This window comes from Carettochelys insculpta, chromosome 2 (genome assembly GCF_033958435.1).
Source record: "Carettochelys insculpta isolate YL-2023 chromosome 2, ASM3395843v1, whole genome shotgun sequence".
NCBI lineage: Eukaryota > Metazoa > Chordata > Testudines > Carettochelyidae > Carettochelys > Carettochelys insculpta.
The window spans coordinates 92,709,114-92,734,547 of NC_134138.1; the positions used below are offsets into that span (position 1 = coordinate 92,709,114).

Here is a 25,434-nt window from a genome sequence, read left to right on the forward strand (position 1 = left end):
AATGAAGAAATTAGGTTGTGCTGCTTTTGTTTTACTGTCGGGTGTGGCAATTTTAAACTCTTAAATTGATTTGTATGTAATTAACTATGAATAGTTTAGCCTAAAATGGAAACAAAAAAAAAACAAGCATTCCAAGGCTGTAATTATATTACAAGGCTGTAATATAAAGGATTAAAATAAACTAAAGGCCTCTTGTTTTCTGAAATCACGCCCCAGTCCACAGGAATCTGACTAAAAAGACTGAGTACTTTAAAAATACTTATTTAAAAATGTGTCTGTATTATCAAGCACTAACTAGCAGCTGTATTGGAAACTTCTAGCAATAATGCTTTGAGTTTTACTTTCTGTTCTAGATAGCATGTCAGGCTAAGTTTATAGTAGACATAGCAGTCAACTGCCAATACCCGATTTTAGCTACACCAATTGCATAGTTAAAATCGACTTATAAGCAGTTGACTTCAATGGCTGTCTATATAGAAGAGGACTGATGGGAGCAATTCTCCTGTTGACCCTCCTTAATCCTCGCTGCTCATGAGGAGTTCGAGGGTTGACTTCAACCCCAGAAAGTGACATTTTGTGCATGAACGAAACAAAACCCCGGAAGATGACACTGAGTGGGTCAATCTTCCACAGTAGTATAGACCTATCCTTAGTTTACAACAAGCACCTGATTAAACTTCCTTTAGCAGTTACTAAGTTGAAGAGCAACTATACGGGAAACTTTCCATCCTCTTCCTTGGCCCTGTGTAGCTACTACAGTCTTACATTGTTTTCTATGTTCAGAAAGGGTATGGCCACACAGCAAAGAAAAACTTGTAGCTGGCCCATGCCAGCTGATTCAGACTCATGGGTCTGGAACTGAGAGGCTGTTTTACTGCTATCTAGACTTCTGGGCTCGGGTTGGAGCCCAAGCTTTGCGTCCCTCTTACTCCACAGGAAGCCCAAGTCCAGAAGTCTACACAGCAAAGAAACAGACCCGCAGTTCAAGCAATTAGGAGTTTATTTTTGTTCCTGATTTTATTATAAATTAATAATATTGTTGACTTGCTTTTAGTGACATCACAGAAGAAGAAAATCTTAAGAAAAGATCTGAATGATGAGAAGGCAGTAAAATGTGAGGTTTGGGAGGTCATAGCATGTGCAGGGAATGTCACAGAAATAGTCAGAGAGGTTGTGAGAGAAGAAACAAAGAAGTGAAACACTGAGGTTGGCAACACTGGAAGATCAGAAAAGACCATTGGGTGATATAATAAGGAGCCCAAGTTGGGATATATAAACAGAAGTAAAGTTTTTAGGGTCTGGAATTGGTGCAGAAAAAAGAATATGGTGGAGGGATTCAGAATGAGACCATTTTAGTGGTCATGGTTTAGATGGACTGGAGGGGCACAATATGGGTCTGAAGCAGGAGGGATAGAGGTTTCAGTTACTGAGCCAGAGATAGGTGGTGATGGACAAGAACTTTAGATACTGGGATTGAGGAGAATAGTCAGAGCTTTGAAATGTAGTGGAGGAAGATATGGCAAGATTTAAACATGGCCTGGATATATGGGACTGGATTCACCATTGTGTTACTCCAGTTTAATGCCTTTGTGACTGTTTAAAACAATGACAGTGCACCATTTTAATCCTGCAATAGCACGGAGATAAATAAGACCTGTGGCTAGAAGGAGAAAGAATCATGAAATAGAACGTACAAGGTAGAAATCTGTGTTAACAGGAAGAATGGTCAGGATACCAACAGTAACAGAAAACAAAAGTAGGGGAGTTCAGAAGGAAAACTCCTGTGAAAAGGTGCATTTTAGTTGGCTTTGCTGTGATGTTCTGTTTTGTTAACCTCAAATTTTGTCTTATTTTACAATAACGTTACCAACTATAAAAGTCCAAGGGGCAGAAAATCAGAAACTCTTAACACTGGCTTGGCAAGTCAGAGGGGCCTGAGTCAATGTAAAGTTCAGAGCTCCAGGAAAAAAAGAAAAAAACAATTGGGACACTTACTAGACACCCAGTATATGGACTATTCTGCACATCTAGTACTGTAATCAGGAAAGACATCAATATATTAATGTTTCAGCTTCACACACTGCATACGTTTCTTGTGAACCAGCAGAGCAGCTCCTGTAGCTGATGCTGGCAAGAATTCTGTAATGTACATCCCAGAACTCTTCACAATGCATGCCAATATCTCTTCTACCATCATGCTCATTTCACTTACTTGGGAATTTGTGCTCATGGCTGAGAGCAAGCAGGCGTTTCATCTCTACAAAAATTTTAAAAGAAAATGGTAAGTATGCATTTCTCTTTTATCAGTTATGATGATAATAGAAGCTCTGACTTTTTCTTGTGGTGCAGAAGAAGAAATGAGAAGGGAAAGATAAAGCAGGCATGCATAAGAAAAAGGTGTTGTTCTTACCTTCCTCGTCTATTGTGTAGCTTGATGAAACTCCATCTGTCTCTGTGACAGCACAAGAGTAAATACCCAAATCATCTTCCCCAAGGTCTTTAAAAACAGCTTTTGACCTTCAGACAAAAAATATTTTGATTAAAAGCCTTAATCAAAACACTGAATTAGAACACCTCCCTTTTGCTCCTATTAATGGGTGTTTCATCTGCTGTGACTCTGGCTGAGCAGGAATGTATGGGTTACAATCAGTGAAACATGAGTCTGTCCTAAGTATATACATTTTGAACCCCACAGACTGCATAGATGAAACATGGAAGATCTGAGTCAGTCCATCTTAGTCCTGCAAAGAAGAGAACTGGGACCCTGCAGGGTAGAGCATATGAGAGATGGAATGAAGATGTCAGAAATGGCTCATATGGGTGCCACTACATTACTGGCACCACGGTAAATACAGGCAGGCTCTAGGAAACATCTCTCTGAACTTTGTTTTCATGTGAGGGTGAGTTTATAAATTTTACCTGGCATGTATATGTGTCAGATTGCTATAAACAGGGAAAGAATGTTGCATGGTTTCTGAGGCACTACAATTGACAGAGTTCATACACTTCTTTTCCAATATGTTACTTGTGCACCTGCATATTTGTATCTCCTTTTCCCCCTAGAAAAAGCCCTCAGAAACAGGTGATCCAGATCATCCTGAAAGTCACCAAATGTGGGGTCTGGTGAACAAAAATGTTCCAGTGTTTTCTGAGAAAAATGCTCCCTGACCAGCTCCCTCCTGATCAAAAGAGAGTGTTGTTTGCTCCAGCACCTCATAGGACTGCAACAATTGCAGTATAATATGGGAAACTTTTGTAGTGGTCAGGACCCAAACAGTTTAGGTTAGGTATGTTAAAGAATACTAAATTGAACCTACAAATCTGGTAGCCTGTGCAGTTCAGAGAGCGCCAAGTGTAGTGTGTTCTTCTTTATGTGAAGCACAAGTGGGATGCATCATTGTGTGTATGTGCTGCAACTTCTGAATAGGCTGAAGGTGGTCTGCCATGTAGACAGCACTGCAATAATCTAACCTTCCAGTGACAAAGGCATGGATAATCTTAGTGAACTCTACCTCCAAAGGGATGGATTTCTGTGATTCTAGGATTTCTAAACATAATAAAGTTGCTATAAGCAAGGTTCCTTACTTTCCACCTTTAGTGTCAAAGACTAATCGGGATTCATCTTCAATTGGTTCATAATTCTTGGACCAGACAAACTTGGAATCTGGAGACATCTTGTCACACTCAAAGTTCAGGGAAATGACTCCATTATCATCTACATCTACCTTCATTTCTTTAGTTCCTGGAAGATCAAAACAAAGCAGGTCTACTTTTTAAAAAAGCAGCATAAATGATTTCCATGAACATTATTCACACAGGGTAAATTAAGCAGAATCTTTTCCTCCCTCCTGTTCATACATAAACTGCTGCAACAGGCTAGTGTCCATGATCCCTTACTCATAGGAAGTGTCTTTATCAAGGTGCATAATTCCACTGAAGTAATGAACAAATTAAAAAGGGTTCATAGTTCAGTTATACTACTTGCACATGACTAAGGCCTATGAATACATGAAGTTTGTAGCACTGGCCCCTGGGCTGAAAGAAGCCTTATCTCACGCTTGACAATAAAACGAAATTCACTGGAAAAACTGAATAGGAACAAATGCGAGCTCTGTGATATGTATTAAATATTGAAAATAATGTAAAAGCAATTCCCTCTACAGAAAGAGATAGTGATTGTTTTCTTTGCATGAGGCACACTTCTAATTGGTCTAGTAAAATACAAGTTCACAACAGAATGGCATATATGCAAGAGTGTACTTGAGAAAGATGGAGGGATGGATAAAAAGTTAAGTGTTCATATTCATTTCACAAAAGAATCATCACAGCAGCATTCACTTGTGAAACTAATAGGATTACTTACAGTAGCCCATACACATGTATAGATTAATCAAATCTGACATTTTCTGACATGGCCTAAGGCAGTGTTTCCCAAAGTGTGGTATGTGTTCCACTGGTAGTATGCAAAAGGATTTCCAGGAGAATACAGCAGAAAATGAATTACTGAAAATCAGGAGATAAACATTGGGATGGCACTGCAAGAGGGGGTGCACCTAAAAGGCCAAAGTCCTGAAAGGGGTACATGAATGTTTTTCATTTAGGAAACACTGGGCTATGGAATGCATTCTGTGCACATCAATAGGGAATGTATTTCTGATTGTCTGCCAAGTGCAATACCTTGTTTCAAACCAAGATCAGGTTTTCAATACTGATTGTTACTCTAGTGCCTGTAGTTCACTGATTGGGAATATAACATACTGACGGCCAGAATATATGTAGGCTCTCCCCTTCCTATATACCTTTACAAGTATGAGAACTGCATTTTATGTAGGGACACAGAGGTAGTTCTTCACTTCTCTGTTGAATGTGCAGATATTTTGCTAACAACTTGTTTGGTATCATTGCTGGAATCACTGTTCAAAGAGACTTGGAGAATATCCACTGTTTTTTGCACATCTCCAAATTGAACTGAACCATATACTTTAAAATGCCTCTGATGTTACAGTATCCAGTTTGAGAGTGCCTTGAACTGCCTAAACTGTCAAGGACATACTTCCCCCTAAAATGTTATATCTTAGAAAAAAGACATTTGAACTTCCAGAAATCAAGAATAAATGCTTTATTTCTAGCAGATTTCTTGAATCCTGTTCCCATAACATTAATACCTACATGGCTTCACCAGTCGCACATTCCTTTGTAATGAAGTAGTTTGAGAAAATGTAACTGTTTTATTGCTTCTATAGTTCTTCTATAGAACTCTGGAGTAGAGGGGATGAGAGTGGGTAGTGGAACATCCACAGAGACACATAGCTCGAAGAACCTCAGTTACTGCACAGGGTGAGCAACCTTCTCTTCTTCCTTGAGTGGTGTCCCTGTGGTGCTCTTGGTAGCAGGTTCTTATGCAATTTACAATCCATTCTGACCATCTCTGGTTTGAGATGCCCGTGTTTTTTGATCGTTCCCTAATGGATATGTAAAGTTAGGGGAATGATTTTGTTCTCATGTTTGTCTATCATCAAACATGTAGAATATGGGTTCCTGAGCAGATTCATGCCACTCAGGATATAACCTGGCTGTCTGCCTGCTGTTCAGTGCAACAGCCTGCAGGAGAGCACTAGGAGCCCAGAGGGGAGCATGCCCTGCCTCCTTCTGCAGCACAGCACCTCAGCTGGCTAGCTCCTTCTTTCCAGAATGATGCACCAGGGTGCACCAGCTTACTTTCACCTCTGCCTCTTCCAATGCGATATTTTGGCTCTGGGGCTACTCCCTTAAACAGCTCTTGGAACTGTTTTGGGTCATCTGTCATTTGGATTGAAGAGGGCATGACTGCCTCTTCTGATGAGAGCAAGGAGTTATGTTCAGGTAACATTTCTCTTGTTTCATCTAGTTCTCTCCCAGATAGTTCTGTGGCTGTCTTTGTAGGCAGCCTTATCTGTCTCTCATGTGGACTTGTGGTCCTTGCATTTTCACCCTGTAGGTCACTCATGGGCCTCATCGTGTCCAATGCTTTGGAAGTGGGAAGCCGGGGGCAGCACATCCATAGGTTAGTCAGCCGTGATAGCATGTTTCTATGTCAAAACATTATATTGCTTGTGGGTACTGGATATGGGTCAGCACTGGAGGGTGAGGAGTGACCTGACAGAATGTTCCCTCCTCCACATCATCATTTCAGGCATAAGGGACTGGTGACACAGGGGGCTTTAGCCAGCAGAGGCACATCCACATGGCCTCTGCTGTGCCAGCACCCCCTTCTGCTGGCACTGAACTCTCACACGGCTATGATAATGAGCTTTGGGAGTTTCCAAACAAGCAGCCATCTGCAATCCCAAGAAGCTCATTTTGCATAGCTCTACTGGCAGGAGCACTGAGCAGAGCTCCGTGTAGATACAGCCTCAGTATATTGATCTGCAGTTACAAACAAATATTAATTTACCATATTTGCATGTTCCACTATTTGTGTGCATTTACACTATGAGCATCCAAGCACAATAAAAATATTTTAAAACGAGGTAAAGAGTCACACTCCACTGGTATCCTTTGTAGGAACTGGGCTTGGTGTATTGGTAGAACATTGAAGGATCAGTTCAATTGTGTGTATTCTGTTTTAATCAGATGCAAAACCACAACAGTGTAAACAAACCTGGTCGTGTTTCTGCGATGACAGGGTCAGTGGTATCAGAAGGTTTTCCAACACCAGCCTGATTTGTTGCTCGTACTCGGAATACATAGCTGACATTTTCCTTTAGGCCACTAATCTAGAATAAGCATACCATACCAAGGTAAAGTACTGAGCACGTCATTTTACTCTTCCATATCTATGACACTAGTCTGGAGGCTTGACAATAATATGTCCTCCTCTGTTGTTTTACTCCTTTTCCACTTGGCATCTTTGACTTTTTTCATGTCCCTCTCTCCCTTCCAGCTCAGGCTAACATCACTGTAACTTGTTCTTGTTTGCTATTTGTGTCTGCTGGCCAGCATTTTTGATTAATGATGTCAGCAGATTTCTCGGAACAAGTTGTTTTTGACTCTTGTGCAGTCAATCTGCCTTTGAAGCAGCAGAGCAAAAATAATGCAAATCAATTCCAGCTTTTAAACAAAACTATAGTCAGAGTGGATAGTTCAAACCATAGATATCTAGAGTCTAAAGGACATTCTATATCAGGCTGTAATGATTTTAACATCCAGTTTAAGGCTATACTACATTCCAGCATCCCTTTTAAAATGCACATGCAAAGATCTCATTTTAAAGTGAGGGTTATTTAACTGACCTTTGAATTACACAAATTTCAAATGTACAGTAAACCCTTTCATATCTGGTAGCCCTAGGACTGGGAGCTTGCTGGATATTCAAATATTCTGTATAATAGAGAAGTATATCTAGCAATGCATAACACTAAAAAAAACAAGATTAGATATTATGAAATAAACAAAAATGTATGCAGAGTACTTTATTTACCCCAGTAGTATTGTACACTGTAACCTTACACTGTATTTATTTGTATTAACTTTAACAATACTGTACTTATGGAAAACGTAACTAAAATTTACTTATGACTAAAATGTCAGTTATTTGGGAGTTCTGGAAGACAGAATGATGAATATGAAAGAGTTTACTGTATGTATAAATGTATACACTCCTAGAAGAGTATTCAGAATTAAGATACAGTTAATCTGATATTTAGAAACTGATCCGTGAAATTATGTATCATAATAGTATAGCCTTCTAAATTACAAACTCACAAAATGAGATGCCAAGATATATTAAGTTAAAACCAATCACCCAGTCATATTTTTACAACACACACCTTGGTAATTTCCCACTTGTGTTCCCCTTTGAGTAGGGAAATGCAGAGGATACACCCTGTGGCATAGCACTATTTTAAGAATGAGGTTTCACTTTGGTACTATGTTCTTTTAATTTTAGACTTAATGGGCCAAATTTTCTTCCAAATTACACTCACATGCAACACTGGTGTGTAACTGTAGGGCACAATAGAGCTTGGCAAATCTAAAATTATCTGAAAACACTACCAAAATAGAATGGCATGCATAGAACTGACTTTACAGAAGTTGCACTGGTGTAACTGAATTTGATTCCAAAACTGATTTACCTTCAGAAATTTATTTGAAATTGGCTTCTCATTGACACTCCTCCAATGTTCATCTGTTGCGTCTGTTTCCTTCAAATCAACATAATAGCCAATTACAGGACTACGGCCAATATAAACTGGTGGTTTCCACAGTAAAACCAAAGAGTCTTTTCTAACTTCAGTGCATGAGACATCATGAGGTGGTCCTAACGAATAAAACAAACACAAAGTTGGAATCCTGTGCATTAAATCAAGCTACAAGCAGGCTTTTAAATAAAACAAATGAAAAATGTACCATTTCAGAAAGTCTGTGGGCTAAATTCAGAGTGGGTGTAAGTAGATACAACTCCACTGTATCTATGTACTTATACAGTTCTGACCATGTTAAAAATGAACTAGCTCCCAAATTATCAGAGAGGTAGCCGTGCTAGTCTGTATCTTTGAGAACAACAATAAATCCTGTGTCACCTTATACACTGTAGCCAGACATGAACCCCCCATTTGGCCTTTTCTTCTTCTCCCCCCGACTAGGAGAGAGAGAGAGAAATAAACAGGGGAGACAGGTGGCCTTTGATGTCCTGGGAACACAGGTGTGCTGTCTCGCCCAGCCTCTCTACTATACAAAAAAAACCAGACAGTGAATGGGCTAGCTAATGGCCGCCCTTCTGGCTGATCTTGGTAATTGACACGCCTTGATCATTTCCCCAGCCTTGATCACTTCCCCAGGAAGATTGGGGAACCCCACCCATCACCTCCAAAGGTGCCCAATTGTCCACAATTCACAGGTGCAAATTGAGCCTTGCATCTTCCCTGGGAAACCTGGGGTTCAAACACTCTCCTCCCAATTGGCCACCTGAGACCAGGAAGAAGCCTACGTGCCACAAGGGGTATAAAGGGGCTTGGCAAACCACCCCCCTCTTTGAGTTTCAATCACCTACACCTGCTGGCCAGGTCTGGAATTAACTCCTGAGACTGGGGACGCCTGGTTCATATCTACTTCTTCCCGAGGGATTGAGAGAATTTGGGTCACACTGGATCTAGGAGGCAGGGGTAAGAATTATACCTGTATTACACTTCTTTCCTATAGGAATTGAGGGAAAGACTCTGGTTCCACCAGGTCTAAGAGGCAGGGGTAAAAATCACACCTGCAACAGGCCTTTCTTGTGTACACATTAATTGTATTAGTTTAAGCTAGCTAGTTTGTCTAAAACTTTTCTTAAGTTAAATTGTGTTGTTTCCCCTTTAAGAACCATGAGTACTAACTTGTACTTTAATCATTTGTCTTAGTTAAATTGTTTCTATCTTTGTATAAATAAAAGTAACTGTTAAAGCCTCTCTAAGAGTAATTTTCCTCTTGCTGCTGTACCCGAACTAAACACAAACCAAAGAACCCAGCCTGCCCTGGCTGCTTAGCATAGCTGCTGGTGTAGCATCACCCCCCCGCTTTTTGCCTCACCAGACCTTTAGCTGGCATCTGGGCATCGGCTCACATATACTAACAGATATTAGCTGTGTCTACACGTGCACACTACTTTGAAGTAGCGGCACTAACTTCGAAATAGCGCCCGTTGCGGCTACACGTCGGGCGCTATTTCGAAGTTAACTTCGACGTTAGGCGGCGAGACGTCGAAGTCGCTAACCTCATGAGGGGATCGGAATAGCGCCCTACTTCGACGTTCAACGTCAAAGTAGGGACCATGTAGACAATCCGCGTCCCGCAACGTCGAAATTGCAGGGTCCTCTATGGTGGCCATCAGCTGGGGGGTTGAGAGATGCTCTCTCTCCAGCCCCTGCGGGGCTCTATGGTCACCGTGGGCAGCAGCCCTTAGCCCAGGGCTTCTGGCTGCTGCTGCTGCAGCTGGGGATCCATGCTGCAGGCACAGGGTCTGCAACCAGTTGTAGGCTCTGTGTATCTTGTGTTGTTTAGTGCAACTGTGTCTGGGAGGGGCCCTTTAAGGGAGCGGCTTGCTGTTGAGTCCGCCCTGTGACCCTGTCTGCAGCTGTGCCTGGCACCCTTATTTCGATGTGTGCTACTTTGGCGTGTAGACGTACCCTCACAGCGCCTATTTCGATGTGGTGCCGCGCAACGTCGAAGTTGAACATCGATGTTGCCAGCCCTGGAGGACGTGTAGACGTTATTCATCGAAATAGCCTATTTCGATGTTGCTACATCGAAATAAGCTATTTCGATGTAGGCTTCACGTGTAGACGTAGCCATTTTGGAGCATAAGTTTTCATGGGCAAAGACCCACTTTGTCAGATGCAACTGATGAAGCAGGTCTTTGCCCCCAAAATCTTATGCTCCAAAATATCTGTTAATCTATAAGGTGCCACAGGACTTCTCGTAGCTCCCAAATTGATCCACTTTCCTTTTTTCTGATGTACAATATCTAAATCAAGCATAATTGACAAGCCTCATCAAATGACAGGGAGAGGAGTTAATTATTAAACTCATTCATCTGTGGAGACACTGCTCTAATGTCCATTGACATCAATGAGAATCTTTTCATTAACTTCTATGGACATTAGATCTGGCCCTGAACTGACGTGTTTAGGAAGGGCTAAAGGGTCTGCTTCTTTACCGCCTTGCACCTTGTGTGGACATTTACATCAGGTACCAAAGAGACAGACATAGTATAGGAACTTAAATAGAAAAATAATAAACAATCAGTGGCAAAGTAGGCCGTCAGAGCTACCAAATCAGAAGAGCAATATTTTAATACCCACTTTCCACATGTATAAATGACTCTGCAAAACAATGGAGAGCCAAGCTGTATGTGCTGAGCAACTTCACTTCTATTGACTTCTGTAGGGACTGACAGCACACAGCACTTTGTAGGAGCAAACCTATAGCACACCTCACAAGGCAGCTTGCTGAGGATAAGGACAGAACACTGTTCCAGTCAGAAGCAACATCCCTCTCTCATTTTATGTTGTGTGGGTTTGATATGCTCCAATGAATGATGTTGAGCATTTATATCCTGTTCAGGTTTTTACCTGGAACAGCAATGGTCCATTCTTCACACTTGAAGGATCGACTAGGTGGGGAAGGAGTGCCGACCCCAGCTAGGTTAGCAGCTGCCACTTGGAATTGGTACACCATGTTTTCCTTCAAATTGTGAATCTGCAGAGTTAATAAAATGATACCCATTAACATTGCTTCCAAGTTGTAGGAGAAGGTTGTACTGATGACTATGTCACATAAAAAACCTCTAGAATAAAAGTTCTCTTAATAAATCCTATACAATGAACAGATGAAAGTTATATTTAAAATCAGTTACATATATTTTCATTTCTTTTCAGTGACTTAAGAATGAAAAGACACCACAAAAGATCTCTTTGTTCTATGATGCCTGGGCATTGCCTTTTATAAGCAGCTACTTCTGGGCGAATTGAGGAAAGTTTGAGACTATGGGCTTGTCTTCATGCACAGCATTATAACACAACAGTTCCTCCCACTAAACCTAGCTTCCACAATTAACTGTGTGAACTGGGGACACTTTCCTGTCGGATATAGTAATCTCTTCACTAAAGAACAGTTGTAGCTCTTTAGTGAAGACCCTATTACATCTGACAGGAGAGCTTCTCCTGTCGGCAGAGATAATCCCTGCCCATTCCCCTGTGGCAGAAGTGATGTCGGCAAGAGAAACTCTCCCACTGACACAGTGCTGTCTACCCAGGGGTAAAGGTCGTATAACTACATCTCTCAGGGGTGTGCTGAGGATTTTTCACACTGCTGAGCACCATAGTTATATCCAACATATATTTGTACTATAGACCTAGCCTATGAATGTTCTAACTGTGCATAAACTGTAAAAAAAAAACCCTTAAATGTACTGGTAGACATTGCACTAAAATAGGGAGCACAGTGTCACCATGCATTAATTACATAACTCAGCCTGCTGCTGTAGAAGCTATCCCTGCATTGAGTTGTATGCTACCACTCATTTGCAAAGTGGTCACATGCACCCCTAGCAATCACGTGCTGCCAGTGGTAGCATACTTTGCAAGCTGGATCAGTATCTAGCCACAGACCATGACTTCTTCTGGCCACAGCCAGTCACCAATAACCTCAACCCATACTTTTTGTAACCACTGTTTTAAGAACAGTGCACACACAAAGAAAAATTGGGAAGGAAGGGTGTTTTTGAAATCGGGGTTTCCTTTCAAAGGAACCCTGTCTATGTGGCTAGTTTTCAATTCAAAAGCAGCAATTTCGATGCTCCGGGTGGCTGCCATGATGCAAATGAAGCACTGAATATTCATATCAGTGTCTCATTAGCATTTCTGATCTGTGGTATTTACATACCCCTTCTAAAAGGGAGGGATAGGGTAGACGCGGCCAGCTACATGCAAATGCATTTTGAAACAGCACTTAGCTAATTCAAAATACATTGTCTACACACACAGGCTACGTCTCCACTAGACAGTTTTGTAGACAAAACGGCATTTTTGTGTACAAAACTCATGGAGTGTCTACATACAAGATGCATTTTGTAGACAAAAATTGTCAACAACAAAGCTGTGTACACGCTCCGGAAGGCCCTTTTGTTGACAGAGCAGATCAAAAGCTCAATCTGCTTTTACATGTAGAAAGGATCTGTTGACAGAAGTTTTTCCAGAACATCTCTTCTGACAGTAACTTCTGTAGACAAATGCTTCTAGGGTAGACATAGTCATATAGACTACTTCCAATAGAGCCATTGGATGCACTATGGCTTATTTCGAAATAGGCACTATTCCCCGTCTTAACAGTACCTATTTCGAAATACCTATTTCAAAATAGATGCTATTTTTTGTAGAATGAGGTTTATATATTTTGAAATAAGCCAACTGCTATGTCAAAATTATTTCAAAATAACTATTGCATCATGTAGGCGCTAGAATGGGTATTTCAAAATAATGGCTTTGTAACCGACCCTCTGATATAAATATCCCAATCCACAGGAAACAATTAATTGGAACATGATTCTTCTAATCTGTTTTGAGGGACAGCACTTTGTTACATACATATTTCTGATGCATTCTCAACAATATGAAAAGTAACCTCTTACCCTGTATGCCCTCTCACTAACAGGTTTAATGTTGGCCTCATTCCATTTTCCAGGGACTCCACCAATCACTTCACGATAGTTCACATAGTAGCCAGTAATTTCAGCTCCACCAATGGTTTTGGGCTGTTTCCATCCTAGCACCATTGAATCTCGAACACTCTCAAGTACAGTGATGTCATAAGGTGGAGATGGGGCAGCTGTGTGAACATGAACATCATTTGAGTAGGCAGTAATCATTCTACTAGTCAAACAGGCATTCATCAGGCTTTCTCATCTTGTACTTTTTAGAAAAAACTCCATTTGTAATCAATGGAAATTTTGCTGGTAGAACGAATGCAGGATGAGGGCCTCCAAAAGCCCAATCAAAAACTAAGCTACATAAGCATTAGCTACATAGCAGTGTTTGGTATTTGAGAAACAAGCTGATACACTGTGAAAGTGTGTGTTGCAACTGCAGCTCTCATGTCAGTGAGCAAGTTTTATTTTCAATACAGTGAAAGATGAGAAACTAAAATTAACATCATAGCAGACTTGCAAAATGTTGGAGATGCAATGATTTATTTTCTTCTGCTGAAACCAAGCATTTTCCCACGCTTATTTTTTCCTTTAGTTCCTTTCTTACCCCCACACTCCCCAGATCAGAACAGAACTAATGCAGAACCACCTACTTCCTCTTTTTTGGTTTCTTAATGCTATAATGTTATCATTGCACCCTTTGGGTAAACTTACCTTATTGAAAGAAAACACGGTTGTAGCCACAACTGTCTGATCAGAAGTGTAAAAGCCTTGTCTCTGGAGCTTACATTAAAAACATCTGGAGCACAATTCTTTCTTTATTAAACCAACGGAGAAAGCATGAAGCTTCAATCCAGGAATTACACCCACCTTCTTATAAAATATCCTGTATACATATTAGTGGATTATTTGTACATAGACTGTTTACCACTGGCCAGCTGTTGGTACTTTGAATGTACCTCAGACAGAATTCTGAGTGACCTCATTTGCTGAATTTCAGAATAACACAGCATGCTGTCAGCAATATGTTATTTTAATTATGAAAAAAAACCTTACTGCCTTTGAAATCAAGGATAGCTTTATCAATAATTAACTATATTTAATGTAATATATTGTGGAGAAAAATGATGCTGAAGTGTATTCAGCTCTATGCAGGTATTTATTTAGACAGGTACTCAGGTACTACAATGATGGGCATGAATAACTGGATGATGTATAAGAAAAATCTAACTGTGTGTCTCTTACAGTAATTCTGTTTTCTTACTGTCCTTTTTAACAGACTGTATCAGCTGGAGTCATCAAAACTGTGTTGAAGTAACTAGTTTAATACCCTCTGAAGATCTAGTCCAGTGTCCTTAACTATAGTGGATGCTAACGTACTGATCATATATAGTTGCTGTATGTGCACTTACAAAATTGATAGGTTTTCTCCATTAAAGCATTACTGTCATCTTACACATACAATGTTAATATTCAGTAGCATTATGCCTTGACATATGTGAAGTCTAAGTGTAAATCCATAAAGGAAATCAGCATAGCTAACAACAGTCGAGATGGTCCTGCTCCCTATCATGCAATAACTCACAATATTTTGCTTCTGTTGTCTATAAACTAGGGTCTTGAATATCAAGATTCTTTACAGAGAATGAATGTTAAGTAGTGTTAAATATTCCTCTGACTATGCAATACAAGCTTTATTGCTACCCCCAGAAATACCATCAAAGTGATTTAGAAGTCATGACATTTGGATACATAAGTGTAAATAAAAAGTAAAGTCAAACCAGCTATTAAATTAGTAAATGATTTTAAATGTTTTGCTGTCAACAGACACAATGTATGTGAAATGATTCCCCCTACCATTTCATGCATAATGACCCTTAATGAAAAGTTGAGGATGTAAATAGATGTGATGAAAGATGCATCATTGGCTGAAATGTCCACTGTGACTTGGATGGGAAGCGATGAATACAGTCTGAGATGAATGTGTTGAAATGGTGAAATCTGTTTATTAGCTCTCACCTATATCTTTCTTCTTTTTCACTGTCTCCAAAGCCAAAGGGTCCCCAGGTTGAGTCTTACTTGCCTGCTTAGCTGCTCCCTTCTCTGGTGAACATGTAGGAACATTCTTAACCGTTTCTCTTAGTTCAGTGACTCCTTTACTCCCCAGTTTATCAGAGCCACTGGGTAGCACGTGTCTGTTAAATTTAGCATTGCATTTTAGCAAAGCATCTGTGTCAAAGACAGGCTGGGAGGACTCATGCATGCCTTCCCAGGAAGTAGTGTAGTCTGTTAGTCCACCAGGTTTACCACTCAGTTCAGGACACACACCATGAAGCAATCCTCCCCCTGTAATTGCCAGAAAATAACAGACATTTTGAATTAGACATTGTTGCTTTTTCTTCATTTATTCAACAGAATGAAGAAATGACCACAGACAAAACAACGCAGGCAGAACGTGAAAAAACATAATTTTTGCAGGTGTCATGATAGCTTTGACTCATGAGAAATGTGAATAGCATATAGTACCTCTCAACCTCTGCATAACAAGTAAGTCTTTTTTTTTAAAGGTGTATATTTTAGGCCACAGACATGACAGTTCATAATCTGGAAAGCTAATAAAGATTAGACCTTTTTGGCCAGCACTGATGATTAGTTCAGCTGATCTTTAGAATTACCTCTGTGCCACACCTGTCTCCTGAGGTTGGGAGGTATGTCAGCTTGGTACAAATAGAGTTAGAATGTTAAACAGATATAATTTATTTGGGTTCAGTGAGTTTACTAGTCTCCTTATGTTAGTTCAGGCAGAAGTGAAACAGCAGTAGCTCACCAGCAGTATGGAGGAGAAACAGGATTTTAGGAGGTTTACAGAAGAGAATGACGGCATTATTAGTCGTTTTAGGTGTGACAACAAATTGAGCTCTTAGATTGAGAAACTGATTTTATACAGGGTGATGTGTATTAGAAGTGATTTATGTCACACTGTGAAATCGGACTGGCATTCCATTTTCCAGTACAAGCATGAAGTGAACATAACAGCATTTTCATACAGTGGTTCATGAATAACATCCGAGGAAGCCTGGATGGTGAAGGTGAACAGTCTACAAGTGTGCAGTAACTGAGTGACTGTAAAAGTATGGCTGTGAAGCATTACATATGATGCAACCAATGGGAAAATTATCTGTGAACACTGTAAAACAACATAATTAGTTACAAATAATTGCTAAAAAACTTACTGGAATCATTCAATTTGTTTTGTTTACTATTGACTACGGCAGTGGAACATAGCTTACCAATGGCTGCTTTGACTTCAATAGCCTCAGATTCCTGTGAATATTCACTGAGTCCAGCTGCATTAACAGCTCTGACTTGGAAAATGTAGTTCGCACCAGTGAGGAGTCCATGGCAAATGAATCTAAAGCAAAACAGTACAGGAACACTTAGCAAACCCTTGCCCCACAGCAGGGTATGGGAGTTTCACACTGACCTGAGTGGGGCCAGGATTTCACCCCCGTTGTACCTATACTCCAGCGAGACAATGTACAAAGGATACTTCGATATCAGCAGGAAGGCGGGTATGAAATTTTATCTCAAGGCAGCAAATAGGAATGTTTCAACAGTAATTTCTGACAATGACTGTCAAACTGATCTGCAGGAGAGCAGCTCATGTAAATTTACGGGTTCTGTCTCCTAAAAGACTTATGAAAGTGCATGAACAGAGGAGAAATATGGAAAAATAAATTGAGCATGTTGCTTCTTGTGAAAAAGCTAATGAACAATGATCCTCTTAAAATGAAACATTCATGTAATGGCCATAATAGCACCCTATATGATTAATCTTGCAACCGCTCAGGTACAGACAAAGGTAGGGCAAGTATAAGTAAAAGGTATAATACAACGGGCAGGGTAAGAAGCGTTTTTCAGTGAATAGTAACACAGAAGTAGCCGTGCTAGTCTATATACTATCAAAACAAAAAAGTAGTCCAGTAGCACTTTAAAGATTAACAAAATAATTTATTAGGTGATGAGCTTTCGTGGGACAGACCCACTTCCTCAGATCATAGCCATACCAGAACAGACTCAATATTTAAGGCACAGAGAACCAAAAATAGTAATCAAGGTTGACAAATCAGAAAAATATTATCAAGGAGAGCAAATCAGAGAGTGGAGGGGCAGAAGGCAGCAGCGGGGAGTCAAGAATTAGACAAAGCCAAGTATGCATAAGAGCCCCTATAATGACCTAGAAAATTCCCATCCTGATTCAAACCATGTGTTAATGCGTCAAATTTGAATATAAAAGAGAGTTCAGCAGCTTCTCTTTCCAAACTGTTGTGAAAATTCCTCTTCAGTAAGATGCAAATTTTCAGGTCATTAACAGAATGACCCACTCCATTAGAGTGTTGACTGACAGGTTTGTGAAACGGGAGTGTTTTTATGTCTGTTTTATGCCCATTAATTCTTTGTCTAAGAGAGTTTGAAGTCTGTCCAATATACAAAGCATCTGGGCATTGTTGGCACATGATGGCATATATGATGTTAGTTGAGGAACATGAGAATGTGCCTGTGATTCTGTGAATAACTTGATTAGGTCCAGTGATGGTATCTCCAGAATAGATATGTGGACAAAGTTGGCAATGGGCCTTGTTGCAAGGAACAATCTGTTAATTCTGTCTAGCAGCAGGAGAAAGATCAAGGACTAGAGTGCACAACTAAGCACTTCATTTGCATAACAAGGATCACACTTGCATCCATGTCTTCTGAGACATGCCCATTCTCCACTAAAACCTACCACTTCTTTTCCTGAGTTTAGGAGAGTAAGGGAGATGCTCTGTGAGAGGGTAGCTTATTTTTTGTCCAGTGCAGAGGAGTTCAGAGACTTCATCACACTGACATGTAGCCTCTGATCACTCCTCTATTTTCCCAAGGGTACAACACAAAGTGTGTGTCTACACTTGCATTCCTCTTTCAAAAGAGGTATGCGAATCAAAAATGTAAATTAGATATAAATTTGCATATTCTAATTTTGAAAGAACTTCTTTCCAAAGAAGAAAGCCAGTGTAGCCGCTGCTGTTTCGAAAGTAAACGCATCTTTGAAAGAATCCTTCTTCCCTTTATTTAATGGGAAGAAGGATTCTTTTGAAGATGGGGTTTACTTTTGAAAGAACAGCGTCTACACTGGCTTTCTTCTTTGGAAAGAAGCTTTTTTGAAATTAGAATATGCAAATGGAGTGCTGAATATGCAAATTTATATATCATTTGCATTTTGATTTACCTCATTTGCATGCCTCTTTTGAAAGAGGAATGCAAGTGTAGACACACCCAATGGCTATGCCTAGCCAATGTCTGCTTCAGAGCTATGCTTATAAGACTAGCTTGGTACAAAGTCATTTGGCCAGTATGAGTTTCTGCTTTAATTTGTGCTCAACCATACTTGAAAAAATCACAATAGTAATTAAGGTTACAGTAAATATATAGAATAAGAGGAATAAAAATATGTCAGATTTTTAACTTCAATTTCTTTCTTCTAAATATCACAAAGTAACCTCCTTATTGTTTAAATAGAAGAGTCAATCGTACACAGAAGATTGATGCATATTTTTACCTAGGCAACATCTTCATTACACTACAGCACAATAAATAGTATTGGTTAAGTGCTTCATGCACAAATCATCTTTCACTCTGTGGCTGTCAAGTCCTCAATACAAAAAAGGGCCTCCATTGATGATTGGAACCGAGGCACTCTAACTAGATAAATAAATGAGAATTTTCTATCATGGTGGCTAATGATTGTAATTTTAGGAATGTTAAGTTACTTTAATGAGTTATAATAAGCCAGACCTGGCTTTCAACTACAATATAAAAAGTCATAACTCCCTTGAAATCAATGGAGTTTCTCTAGATTTACAGCAATGTAATTGGGATCAGATGAGAATTTGCGAATTAAGGGAATGATGCTTAGAATCTTACAAAAACAAAATTCCTATTGGGTCAAATTTTGATTTACTTTATGAATATATAACTCTGAAGTAATTTCATTGACAGAATGAACTTTAGTGTAAATAAAAGGATGTGAGTTCTATGTATAAAGAGTTAGTACATTTGCAAAGTAATATGGAATTTTTAATGTGCTCATAGACTGATGATGCAGTTGAAACAGCAGTGAGAGGAAGGGCAGTTACAGAGAAAACAACCAGGTTTCCTGAAGCCATTTTAGTTATTCAGTTCTAGAAATGTCTATCATTGTCCTTCCAATTGCTTCCCAAAACTATGCAATCTAGCCTTCTAAGTTTTCAAGCTCTTTCATTCTTTATTTTACTATTTCCCTCAAATCTTCAAGTTGTACAGTAAATGCCTGTTTGTTACTCTTGTTCTTCTCTTGCTTGCTGCCACTTCTCTGTTTTTGTTTGTTACATTTACCTGTTACCTCTGAATTCAAATTAGACTGTATGTTCCTTAGGGTCAAAGACCATGATCTAATATATGTTTGTATTGTGCCTAGAACAATGTGGTCCAGTCTTGATTCAGACCTTAGTTTGCTACCACAATACTAGTAGTACTATTATTGTTATAGCCATAAGTATGTAAACCAGCAAACAAACTTGCCATGCTAGGGGATGAGCAAACCTGCTTTTCACAGTTTTATGCCCACTACCTTGTGCCTTTCACTGGATTGTTGTTGCATGGTTCCCAATGGCCAGATCCAGCTATGCTTGCTTCTATGTAGTACCCAACCAACTCCTTGGCATCTTTAGATTCTGTCCAAGTGACAACCACTGACGTATCCGTATTCCTGGTTGGAATAATATGACCAGGGGCTTTGGGGACATCTAGGAGGAGAGACAAAAATAAATTAGCGATCAAGAAGGATAAAATTTACCAACATAAAAATAAGGATCACATTTTGCTCTTGAGTATGTTAGTGTGGATTCAAGCAACTCCACTGACTTCATCTGAGCTTCTGTATTCCAGAGTTACCCTAATGTAACTCAGAGTAGAATTCAGACGTCAACTTTTAGAGCTTCTGAAGTCACCAAAGTCTCTCTAGTATGGCTACTATTTTGGAGTTAACTCCACCAGATGTCCTTGTGTCAACTTTAGAAGCATAGGCCTTCATTTTTGTTTTAGAGTGCATTAAATAAAAAGAATTAGAGCTGATCAAATGTGGAAATTCCTTTCTATGATAAATTTCAAATGAAACAGAACATTTTTATTCAAAAAACTGCCCGATTTTTATTATTATTTGTGGTCTCTGCATTTATTTGCATGATTATTTGCAGTCTTTGCTCTTCTGCCACCTCAATATATACTAAAGGATTCACAATTCAAGGAACAACAAACTATGAAAAAAATAAATAAATCACCGCGTATCATTCACAGTTGTGTTTGCTTCAAGCAAAATAACTATCTGATTATTTTAAATATTAGCAACAGAAACAGCATATGTCTGATTATAGACTCACCAAGTTTGTCACCCACCACAGTAGCTTCAGTTGCTTCTGACGGCTCACCGACCCCAGCTGAATTACAACAGCGAACACGGAAACGGTAGGATTTCCCTTCAGCCAAGTCAAAAACAGCAAAGCGAGGAGATTTTACAGGAATCTCAGTGTTTACTCTCTGCCAGTTCTCTGTTCCTGCAGTACACTGCATTCAAAAAAAAAAAAAAAGTTGCCACAGCTACTCAGTGCACATCAGTTAGTAGCAAATCTAGACCACCGAGAAGTTCCATCCAATTGCTGACCACACTCCTATTGTGGAAGGTGGGGGGAGGGGTTCAGTCTTCTTGGCCAGGCCTCAGAATGAATAAGTAGATTCCCACCTCATGAGTCTCCACGGTTTATGTCTACACAGCAATGTTATTTTGAAATAAGCTATATCAGAAGAGATTTTCCAGAACATCTTATTTTGAAATAACTGTGCTACACACAACACTGCTACACACAAAATACATTTCAAAATAGTCTTCAGCTATTTCAAAATAGAGCGGCTACACACAATAGAGTCTATTTTGAAACAGAGCCATTGGATGCACTATGGCTTATTTCAAAATAGGCTCTAATCTCTGTGGCTGTGTCTACACTTGCATTGCTCTTTTGAAACAGGCATGCAAATGAAGGAAACTGAAAATGCAAATGAGATGCAGATTTACATATCTGGTACCTCATTTGCATATTCTCCTTTTGAAAGAAGGAAAGAAGAAAGAAGCTCGTTCGAAAAAAGAATATGCAAATGAGGTGCCAGATATGCAAATCTGCACCTCGTTTGCATTTTGATTTCCCTCATTTGCATGCATCTATCGAAAGAGGAATGCAAGTGTAGATGCAGCCTGTCTGCACAACCCCTATTTCACAATAATGACTGTTACTTTGAAATAACTTTGTTGTGTAGACCTACCCAAGTGACTACCTTTTCCTGGGCCCATACCTAGACACTTTCTTTTCTCACTATGGCAAAGGTGATACATCCTAAAATCCTTTGTGTGTAGGAAGCACAGTCACTGTTAGGATGAAATTTGCATCATATCCTGGGATGAGTGCTCCAGTCCTTGCTCTGGCTGAAGAATTTTCCAGAGAGGAAAAGAAGCATCTTTCTCAAAAATGTCTCCAGTATCATCAGAGGAGCAAAGCAGTACCTTCACCACAGTGCTTCTTGGCACTCTCTGGCCACTTCAGAGTATCCTTTGAGGTTGGACTACACCATAGAATGCACTCACAATATGCAGTCCCTGCTCTCTTATAAAACCAGACAATATGGATGTTGGAGGTTGCTGTGAGACATTGCAAAGTGGAGGCCATTCTCTGCACTTTCTTCCTTCCCTTACATGATCAGAAACAAGCTGGCCTTGATTTTTCAGCAGTAAAATAACAAGTGCATTGAATTTGTCACTGATGTTTGTGCAAGGTGACCAGTACTAAAGCATATGACGAACATTTCTGCAGCCAATGTTACTGAGAAAATACAGAATATGTTCATTCTGTGTGAGTTACCTAAATGGTCCTCAATCTGTCTGAGGAATTTAAAATATTCCTCAGGAAAACATTAATAGGACACATCACATCTGCTGCCTATCGCCCATCATTCAATGGGCTAAGGAAACATTCTCCTGTGTAGACACTTAAAAGGAGATGAAGATAAAAATGGAGGAGACCTCGGCCATGCTGTGATGCAGATTTTCTTCTGTCATGTATACCACAGTCTGCTATTCAGAAAATTAATTATTCTTCAAACGGGCTTTGCTAATTAAATTTGATTTACCAGATTTCACAAGCTGTATGAGAAACAACATAGGGTTAAGAACCCATAAAGTATGTCTCCTATGATTTTATGCCTAGACCAATAGAAAACTGAAGAGAGAAAAACAAGCATTGTCAAGAGGGTTTAGGGGAGCTAAAAGGGGACAAAATTAAGAATTACATTGGCCAGGAGGGACAATACTTAGATTCAGAAAAGAAAGGCAACTAAAATTAAGACAGATGATTGTGTATGCAATGACCGCAAAATCAATATGTTATGCTTGTTATCTGCCTAAAGAAATAGCCAATGAAAATGTTAGTATAGAACATGAATAGGAGGATGCAAATGAAGAAGGGAAAGAAGAATTGATGCCAAATACCCCTCTTGAGAAACAAGCCATAGCGTGAACTCAGACTTCTCAAAAGACTAGTTTTATTTATACAGGTGTGGTTCCTGTATAGTTCTGCTTTTCCAGTCCTGCACTCTCATGTAAAATGTCTACCTACCAATCTTCTAGGAGGCAAGCTCATGGTATAGTTCAAGTGAGGAGCATGCTCTGCTTTCACTTTTGTAGAGGTTTCATCTTTTTTCTTTTTTTCCTCTGTGATTCCTCTTAATCTATACAGTAAAACTCATTTGGACTGTGTGCACATATTTTGCTCTTTGAATAAGGAAAAGTCAATAGTCTGAAGGTTGCAGTAACTTGGCAAGATTAGACAACATGGCAAAGCAAACTTTTAAGAAGACAGCACTTCACTTTACTTTGATTCTGTGACATTACCTTTTCCACAAAGTACATGACACCCTCGTGACCCCGCTCTCCAGGGGGTTTCCAGCTGAGCACAACATAGTTTTTAGTGGCTTCAATAACACGGAGGTCTGAAGGTGGGCCAGGAACAACACCCTCTGTGGAAGAGAACCAAAGAGAAGGGAAGGTTATGTTTGAATCAGACGTATGGCTAGCAGAGTCCCAAGCCCTACCATGGTTGCTCCTGTGAAAACATCAATAGACTAATTTCTGTCAGGTCAGACAATTTCAAAGTTGAGTGATTTTAAAATTCCTCAAAATGTGCACTGGCTCACTTGAATTTCTGAAGAGTTATCCCGATGAAAGCATAAAACAAGTATCTCATGTGAATCCCACCATTTTGGAGTGTGATTTCTTTAAAAAACAACAGAGTTTTAAAAAATCTAAGTGCAGTGTCTGAATTTACATATATTGTAGTCATGTTTACTTATTTGTATTTTAATAACATAAAACACAACAGCTAAGCTCAGAGGCATTATAAGCTAAGTGATCTTAACTGTAAAGGACTTCGAGCCAGATCCAAAGTCCACTGAAGTCAGCAGGACTATTTCCGTTGACTTCAGTCAGCTTCAGGTCAGACCTCGTTAGAACAAAGTACGTGTTTACCTGTAGGTTCTTCCTCAGTTACAATAATCTGTCCAGTCCAGGGAGCAGAAGGGTAACCTGAAATAGAGTAGAATTGTCACAGAAATGAGACAGATCAAAAACTGTTTTGGAAAGGATGAAAAAGTAATTAATTTACTATTCAAAGCAAATGGTTGGAATGACAGCAGATTTATGTAGTCTCCATCTAAGATACTAAGTATTCTGGACAAAACTTGTAAAAAAAGAGTAATTAATCAAACAGTTTTTAAACAACAACAACAAAAAACTATACATGGGGGCTACGGTTGCACGACAGCACTCTATTTGACAGAAGTCACTGTCAGAAGAGATTTCCTGATAAAACTTCTGTCAGCAGAGTGCAGCCACACTCAAAAGCCAATCAGAAGAGTGCTTGGCTCTGTTCACAGAGCAGCCAGACTGTTCGGCTGCTCTCTCAACAAAACACGCACCCTGAAGCGCAGCAGATAGGGCTGCCCGTTCTTGTGGATGCTCTGTCTGTTGAGAGAAGCCCCGCCCCACCCGCGTGGCCACACAGCTTTTTGGTCAACACAATCTGCTGACAGCAGTGTTATGCCTCATGGCTGAGAGGCAGAATGCTACCAGCGAAAGTGCTCAGTCTTGTCAACAAACCGTCGACAGAACACATTCTGCGTGTGGACATTCCGCCAGTTTTGCCAACAAAACTCACTAGTGTAACTGTAGCCTGCATGTTTAAGAAATCCTGGTCAAATCTGATTGTGTACTGCTGCCCATTAGCAGCCCTGTAAGCTTCCTTTATTTGTACTGAGAAAACTATCCTGTGTCAACAGAGTTTCAATAATAAACTTGGATTACATTAACAGAAGGCCAGATTGAAAACTCAAGTCCATTATGCAGTACGTGGACTGGCAGAAGCTGTTCTAAGTGCAGAAATCCTGCAATTGTTACTAGACTGACTCAGGGCTTTGAGGCAGGGCATTCAAGGAGGATTGTCTATGATGAGGAGGCTGTGATTAGCACATGCTTTAGTGAACAAAGAGTCCTGGAAAAGGTTAGCTGAGATCACAATGTTTTCCATCTGCAGGTCTTCCAAAAGATGAGTACACATTATTATCCTTAATTTACACATGAGGAAACTAAGTCACACAGCAATGGCATGACACTTACAATTCAACAGAAATTATATGACAGAACTGGGAAAGACTTCCAGATTTTCTCTCTGCCAGTCCAGTGCATTTTTCTGCCTGTTAGACTATTAGCCTGTTCAATGCACTTTCAGAAATACTTATTTGGAGTTGCAAGTATCTCCTTATAGGTGAACTTCAGATCAGCAGAGCTACTCCTCTGAATTGCTGTCAGTGCCATGAAAGGTAGAAAGGCGGGAAGACAAGGAGGAAATTGAAGGGAAGATCACCCAGGAGTAAGGTAGACCAGTGAGAGGCAACATGGAGGTGAGAAATGGGAAAAATACGCTTCCTAATCACAAATGAGCTCCACACTCATTCCAAATCTTGAATTCCGCCACCCTCACCCCCAACCTTCAACAAGAAAACAATACCTCCCAAGGCCCAGGTTACACAAGAAGCAAGGTGGTGGTTCACTTTCCTGGGCCTTTAGAGCCTGAGCCTCTTTCTCAGACTCTAAAAAC

The 25,434-nt window shown here is 39.9% G+C and overlaps 1 protein-coding gene across 5 annotated transcripts in view; it reads right to left on the reverse strand.

Moving 5' to 3' along the window:
- MYOM1 (myomesin 1) overlaps positions 1-25,434 on the reverse strand; it is a 114,757-nt gene that overhangs the window by 29,884 nt on the left and 59,439 nt on the right. For 2 of the 5 annotated variants that reach the window (XM_074987374.1, XM_074987373.1), the window contains exons 13-25: positions 23,808-23,864; positions 23,175-23,299; positions 20,620-20,803; positions 19,812-19,986; positions 16,453-16,574; positions 15,182-15,508; positions 13,148-13,344; positions 11,091-11,217; positions 8,115-8,299; positions 6,641-6,755; positions 3,586-3,742; positions 2,411-2,517; positions 2,213-2,257 (exon numbers count right to left, since the gene is read on the reverse strand). In XM_074987374.1, coding sequence (XP_074843475.1) covers positions 2,213-2,257; positions 2,411-2,517; positions 3,586-3,742; positions 6,641-6,755; positions 8,115-8,299; positions 11,091-11,217; positions 13,148-13,344; positions 15,182-15,508; positions 16,453-16,574; positions 19,812-19,986; positions 20,620-20,803; positions 23,175-23,299; positions 23,808-23,864 — 1,923 coding nt within the window. The remainder of the gene's footprint in view (positions 1-2,212; positions 2,258-2,410; positions 2,518-3,585; positions 3,743-6,640; positions 6,756-8,114; positions 8,300-11,090; positions 11,218-13,147; positions 13,345-15,181; positions 15,509-16,452; positions 16,575-19,811; positions 19,987-20,619; positions 20,804-23,174; positions 23,300-23,807; positions 23,865-25,434) is intronic. The other 3 variants (XM_074987376.1, XM_074987378.1, XM_074987375.1) reach the window with 2 other exon arrangements.